This window comes from Anopheles aquasalis, chromosome 3 (assembly GCF_943734665.1).
Source record: "Anopheles aquasalis chromosome 3, idAnoAquaMG_Q_19, whole genome shotgun sequence".
Taxonomy (NCBI): Eukaryota; Metazoa; Arthropoda; class Insecta; order Diptera; family Culicidae; genus Anopheles; species Anopheles aquasalis.
Window position 1 is genome coordinate 65,863,549 of NC_064878.1, and position 7,500 is coordinate 65,871,048.

The 7,500-nt window shown below is 49.0% G+C and overlaps 1 protein-coding gene across 1 annotated transcript in view; it reads right to left on the minus strand.

Annotated features, from left to right (window-relative positions):
* The window catches only part of LOC126575434 (J domain-containing protein DDB_G0295729-like), an 8,031-nt gene extending 1,503 nt beyond the window's left edge, over positions 1-6,528 (minus strand). The window contains exons 1-3 of the mRNA XM_050236125.1: positions 6,146-6,528; positions 3,243-3,406; positions 1-205 (exon numbers count right to left, since the gene is read on the minus strand). The exon at positions 1-205 is cut by the window's left edge and continues 1,503 nt beyond it. Of these exons, the coding sequence (XP_050092082.1) occupies positions 1-205; positions 3,243-3,406; positions 6,146-6,215 (439 nt within the window). The 5' untranslated portion in view covers positions 6,216-6,528. The remainder of the gene's footprint in view (positions 206-3,242; positions 3,407-6,145) is intronic.
* Between the last annotated feature and the right edge of the window lie 972 nt (positions 6,529-7,500).

The following is a 7,500-nucleotide window of genomic DNA, read 5'->3' on the forward strand; positions in this document are numbered from 1 at the left end:
CGAGGTGGATCAGCTCTTCGCGCGCAAACCGTTCCATATCGATAAAATCGTCATCGTTTAGATTCCGTAAGCTGCTCTCCGCCTCGTAGCCACACATTTTGAGCAAATTCTTCAAATAAATCGGTACCGGGCCGCACACCTTCTCGATGCGTCTCCAATCGATGCGGCTTGGCTTTTGCGTGGAATTCGAGGGTGAGAAACGATCCTAAAAAGAGAACCAAGAAAGCAAGTTAAATCTCAATGTTACAAACATTTTTACAATCTGTCTTCTCGCTCGTCAAACGCCACCATTCACCCACGGATGACGCTCTATCTTCTATCGGCAAAACGAAAGGTCTGCTGCAGCCAGAGATGGGGGTGGGGGGAATCCAGCGTACGTCAGCGGTTCGAAATGTTGATCAATCGTGGCGCATAGACCAGGCACCCCCCGAAAAAAGAAAACAACAAGTCATGATCGTTGATCAGAAAAAGTTAGTTAATTCGATTGTTGCACATAGCCCAGGCGGTTTTGCGCCATGGCCTACCATGGCGGCCGGTGTGGCTCTATTGTTCAAGCTGTACCAACCAACGCCGGACTATCTGCGCCAGAGCTGATTAAGAATTTTCCCATCTGTACAAACTTCCAATCTATATTCAAGCCATTCTCCCATTAATATTCATAATTTCCATTTCGAATACTCTCTCGTCGTCCCTTCGTCGCCTATTCGTCTCTTCAGCACCAGCAACAAGTCGTCGTAGCAGCGTTCGCTCCTTCTCCCTTTCGTTTGCATCTCCATAAACGTGTGAGTAGTGGAGTAGTAGAAGGGTGTAACAGCAGCCACAGCAGCAGCAGCATTATGTATGCAGGCTGCCGAGTGGTGGCTGCTTTCGTATGTATTTTATTCCTTCGTCCGAACCCAATATTCGCCCGCTGGCCCGCTTTTGCGTACTACTCACGTGTATTACACACCTCTGCCTCCTTCGCTATGCTTCTTTAGCACCAGAGATGAGTTTTTTTTCCTTGCTCGCTGTTAAAGAACGATCTTATCTAGAGGTGCGCGCACTAGCAAAACCAGTGCATGTCATTATACGGTGTTCGCGGCCATGCTCGCACCCCTCTTTCTCTCTCTCTCTCTCAAGACATTCTCCAGCAAATGGGGGAAATATGATCGTAAACGGAGCATCTTGTCCATCACTGGCGTTCGGCATTTCCCACTCTCCTGGAATCCATCTAAAACTATGTCAAGACAGACATCAGCCGCAGCAGCAGCAGCAGCAGCAGACGGTAACCAAGCCCTCGGGGGCGGATGGAATAAATGCATTCGCATTACAGACAGACAGTTCCCCTTCTCCCATCGTTTATCGTCTCGGCACGGGTCTGGCCACATGAGAGTTTCGATTCCGCGAGTGCTTGTTGTAATGTTTTATGGAACATCACGTCCGCATGTCCAGTCATCGCGTATCTCTGCCCGCGAGTGATGCTAATCCCTCATCAGCCCTCCGACGCAATGAAAATGGATCGTTTTTAAGGACAGTCTAGGGTTCCGTGCAACAGAAAGATGCCGGATTTATGCGCACCATTCCAGCGGCGCCAACGGATACAAAAAACACCTCAGCAATTACAGGACATAACCGCCCATGTCAGCATAATTTGTGTTCTAGATTATTGTTGCCCATCGTCACCAAACACAAACGCTCACGTATACATTATGTCTCCAAAAAGGGACCAGCTCCACATACTCAACGGGGAGGGAAGACTCAAATTACAGGCAACCAAAACAATGCCCCCGTTCGCCGTTTCGGTAGAACTTCTGTAAAACGTACAACAACAATCTACCATGGGCTAGAAGAAAGGAAGTAGGTGACGTGCTTAGCCGCTCAAACAAAATGCCACTCCATTGTGGCATGGTAACACTTGTTTTTCCCATAATGTCCTACTACTGCTGCTGCTGCTGGTGCTGCTACGTAGATAGGCTGATGAATATATTGCTTTCAGTTGCAACAAACAAGCACTACCAACCATCCACGTCAAACACTACAAAAGTGACGATTCAGCAGCACCAGCAGCAGACCCGCAGAGCTCGATCGCTCACAATACGTCAGTTATTTCTTCACGAAAAAACTATGAGGAAAAACAATTTCCAAAAAAAAAACAGGGCCTCCGGTTCAAACAGTTGCTGTTGAACCAATTTCGAAATACACAGTACCAGTGACTGACTGCAGACCGAATACGTCGTTGGTTCCACCAGCGCACAATGCTCGATGCTATGTGGTGTGTTGTGCTACCATTGCACAAGCCCCGCTCGCTGTTGTGGCCACAATTCCTCCCCCAAGGGCTCTTCTTAGCCACTATATCTACGAGGGGGGGGAGCGCTTCTGTTGAGAATCTTGCTGGCATGTTCGTGCCTTCGCTTCCCTCGCTAGCACTCCAAAGAGTACTTCCTTTCCACCAACAATCAAGTGGAAACACGAGCAACAACGAAGCGTCAAAAACGAGGCCAATAGGAGCACAAAGTGCACAGAGTACGGTGCCGGCGCACGCGGTTCGCGACCAGAGAATACGCTGCTGCGCAACTCAAAAAGTTAGTCCCCACCGTTAGTCGTCGTGGCGCATATGCGAATGATAAATGAGAAGTCACACTTTGTCAGATCGTCAGGAAAGGGCGCAAGCAAGCACTGTGCTCCAGAGTGCTACGGATATTCTAATGTGGGTGACCTATGGGGTTGAATCGAATCGATTCGCTTTGAATCGAAGCGAATCGGATCGGATCGGATCGGAACCGTAGCAGGCGTCGGGAACCCTTACTGAATACGGAGCGAATACAGCTCGGAAGTGGACGCCAGTGTGCTCGCTGACCTCGTGGCTCGAGAGCTTGCATACACTTTAGTACCGGACGCCTTGAACCGAGAGGTCTTGTCGAGACACATATTCCGGGACACATTCGCACCCGATAAGGCAACGGCCTTTAATGGCCTGCGTTGGCTGGGCCCGCATGGTGCTGATGGTTCATTTTTCGGGAAGAGTTCAATTACCCCTTGGGACACATTAGCGCCTCCGCGGCCACTGGACAACTGATATCGACCAGCATTACGATGTATTCCACGGAACTCGTCCGTCCGTTTTTGGTAACGGAAGCGCTACAGCACGAGCCACTCCCTGCCACTACTCTCGTCTTATCTTATCCTACTGGCTGGACTGACTGCTACAATATGTATTTCGTGCTGGTACTCTGGTTGTTGGGCAAAGAGAATTTGCTGCTTACCTTCTCGTCCAGCTGTAACTCGGCGAAAGCTGGCCGTTCTGTAAGATTCTCCTTGTACTCCTCGTATCGCTGCAGAAACTTGGCCCGCTTCCCGATCCGTGGTATGATCTCTTTAATCATATCGTACTTCAGGCACTTGAATGCGGCCTCATCCACTTCCTCCTCTGTGTGGTGCGAGGTGATGGTACAAAGGGTACGCCGCACCGCGATTTGTGACGAATCCCAGGCAGCACATTATTACGGGAATACAGATCGGTATCAGGAGCGGGGAAAATATGAAATGAAACAGACAGAAAAAGATAAAATTAATGTTACAACGACAGAGAGAGTGAGCGAGAGATAACGATAGGGCAAGGGCCATGAGCAAAATGATAAAAACACATAAACACTGAGAAGCGGGCCATCGAATCCACGTCGCGTCCCCGACGCTCTATGCTGCCAGCGGAGATAGAGCGAGCAGAGCAACACATGGCAGACAACATGCTACGGAGTACAGAGCTTCGAGCTGCTGCTGGTCCGGGCTTAAGTGGGCATTATCAACTCTAGTGGGGTCTGGAAATGAGAGCATGGGACACACACGAGGAGAATAGTTGGAATACTCATGGAATATGACGAATAGAGGAAAGGCCGATTGCGTTTGCTGATCGCATTCATATTCCACCACCAGCAATTGGACGGTCCAGGAAACGGTAATCTCTCTCTCTCTCTCTCCCATCTCTTCCAACCCTCGCACACATATGGGTTTGTCACTTCACACTCATCATCATCATCAGAGCCCTTATGGCAATGCAGACGGACGATGATGGTGATGGTTGTGCCATAGATATCATAAAATGGTTTCATTTTATGTGTCTACCCGCTTGTCGCACACAACTCGAAGACGAGACGAAGAATGTGTGGGGACAGCATTACACCACAGCACTCGCTCACTCGTGGCCTAGGCTGCATTAAGAGGATTGCGCCAGATGCGGAGACACATGCGCGTATGCGCATAGAAAATTATGCTCATTCTGCGCGCGCGGGCCAGGAAGTATCGATTCGCAGTTCATTACGCAACAGCGGTCGGCCTGTGTGGGGTATATAATGTTCACTTGGGCTGCTTGCGCACTCTCGATACACATATTTCGCCCCTTTGGAAAGCCCTTCTTAATACGTAATACGTCGTACTTGGGAGCAAGTTGAGCCACGGCGCACAGGCATGGCCTCGCGCTTTGAGTGTCGCGTTCGGATGTCGAAGAGTTTTGAGTGTGATTGATGGCTTCGGTTTGCGGTTTGGTTGACAGTTTCGTAATTCCATGTCGGGAATATTCTTCCTAATTTGAGGGAATTTCTAACAAATAATAGACCATTTACTTCTCGAAATTGGCAACGCTTATAGGAGGGGGAGATGAGACGCGAAACTGGCCCATTTTCAGCATGCATCGGCTAATGATAATAACCGTAATTTTGCTAACCAACAAAAGACCGGCCCTTTGCACAACCCGGCTACAACCGGTGCTGCTGGAATATGGCGGTATGTTTCCGTCGATTCGTAATGACGCGGTGAAGTTGCGGAAAAACGCGATGGAAAATGATAGAGAGCCAGTGGGATGCCAGGAGGGAACTGTATATATTCGAGATTACTGTGCAGTCATCGTTGGTGTGCGCAGTCGAGTGGGGAAACTCCGGTGGCCCTGAGTAACATTTACTGGAGAGAGTATTTACTTTAATAAGGTAAAAATGGTAGAGAGAAACTTCATTCTTTGCAGCATGGCTCGGCTGCGCCGTGGCCAAAAAGTTGTTTTCTTTCCATCAAAACTAGGCCAACCGGCGTCGTGTACTATTCGAGTCCGTCTTATAAGCCCCGGCACCAGTTTGGCCTCTCGGTTCGTTCTTCGCTAGAAACAGAAAGGTGTGACGGGCGCGGGGGAATTTCGAAATACCAAGTGTGTAGAGGCTCCATTATGGTTTCAAAACCTGTACTCCGTGCACGGTAATATTGAAGCGTAACAATAGGGCCGCAAGGTGGCCACAGAACGAAGCCAGCGCAGTAACAACGAGCGTACAGAAATAAAACTATTCACCGAAACATTATGATTATTTCACTTGAGCAACACCACCGGCACCGTGGTGCCGGTGCGGAAAGATAGAGATATGAAAGGCCCACCTTGGCGCCATGGCTTCTGCGAATTCAAACACGCACACCAGCCAACCGGTCCGTCAGCCGGCCAGCGTGGTAAGGCGCTCCTGCATTTCATATTACACGCTAGCCCTCGGGCGGGCTACAAAACGTGAAGTGGAATATTTTCCAGCAATCTGCAATATAATGCCGCCACGTTGCAGCAGGACCAGGACGTTATGGTTTGCTTTCCAGTCGACCGGAGGGGGAGGGGAGACGTGATGGACAAAATCTCATTGAAAATTCAAATTAAATTTCACTCCCAACCCCACCAGACGTCTCCCTTTCTCTATCGCTCCTTCAAGGTGAACGTAAAAATCATATTTTTTGTTTAGTTCGTGAATCGTGAACTAAACAAATGAGAAAGCACATACACGCAACGCGCAAAAAGACTCCCCCTCTCCTTTCAACTCCATCACCGATAACGTGGTAGCGGCATTAACTCATTTCGCGATGGCAAATGCGGTGTGTTTAATGCTTTGCTGTGCTGTACACACATGATTGTCGCACACAAACCAGCTGTCCAGTAGCTTCCGGTAATTCATTTCACTCCCGAGACACACAGAAGGAGAGGCGGTATAAAGATCATGTGCAAAATGTGCCCGTTGGAAAAACAGAGGGAAAACATGCAACAAAACCACCATAACACAACACACTCACATGCACACTACGTGCAACCTGAGGACAAGTGAGTAAACAACGGATCTGCAGCCCCAGGTTCCCCGGCATGGGTATCGCATTTTACCTTGAAACACTTTTATCAACTCCGGCATATTCCATCCATTGAGCAGATTTTTCACATACGTATCCATCATGGGGCAATGGTTTCTTTCTTCTCTTCCTCCGTGTTTGTGCGGTGATTACAGGAATTGAATTTTCCACGTTTTCTCTCGCGAACGCGCCTCAAGCCACCTGCAGCATATCACCTCACGCACTATCGTGGTTATCATTAATCAGATCACAGGCCACCTCACACGCTGCGTGATAAGCTGGTTGTAAGAAGGAAGGGTACGAGATGATAAGCTCTCGGCTAATCCGAATCCGCGGACACACCACCAGTTGCACTATCAATCGTCCGTAATCCCGGAGAGGGAGAGAGACACACGCGACGGACGACGGACGACCACACTACCGCCACCGACCGTTCTCTGCCGTAAAATGGCGCTTTTTCGACGAATCCACCAGTCCTCCACAAATCCAGGGAAAACGAGCGAGAGAGCGCTTTATGCTCGATTTATGTTTAAAAAGAGAGAGCGCGCAGTTTGCGAGTGGCGCATTTTCCACACCGGCTGTTAGTTGGTGCTCTCGAGCAAACACGTGCTTCAACGGGCCAAGATACGGCCACCAGGGTTCAGATGTAAACAACCAGCTCGCGCTCTTCGCTCACGCATGCTGCTGAAGCCATGCTCTCGGCAGAGTTGAAAGCACACAGCTGGTTATGGCAAACACACCGCATCGAAGCATTGCATCGTCAGCCCCCTTTCCTGTCCGTCCTTGGGACTGCAAGCATAATGTTCAGCGACGACAGCGACATATTAGTATTTGCCCAGATAAGCATGGTTTTGGTGGAAGAGGAGAGGGGGGTTTGCGCTGTTTGCGAATACGATTACGCTATCCATTTCTCTCGCAAAATGCGCATGACATCGTGTAATCATGTATTTCATGGACAATTTTAATGATATTCCAGTAATGATGATTATAAAGAACTATTTCTTTTTGTATAATTGTTTCAGTCTAACGCATTTGAAGAAAACTGAGACGACGTTCCAAATTCGAAAAGGCCAACCGAAGTGCGTGAAGAATAAGTGTACGGTGCAAAAGGGTCTACGGCATTCATCGAATGCAATTACGGTCATACGCAGTCGTAGCTGGTGCTGTTGCAACGCACATATTGGCGTATGAGGAGCGCGCGCGCGTGCACTTCACCTGCATTTGCCAGTTGCGGCACAAACTGGAGCAACCACAATAGGGTATGTGATTACAGACTTACAGAAGCATGCCAACCGCGTGTAGCCCGGTATCAGAAAATGAAGTTCTGCAAAGAACGGTACGAGGTTAATTACCTTGGATAGATTAAAGCCACCCGTATTAACAGCAACA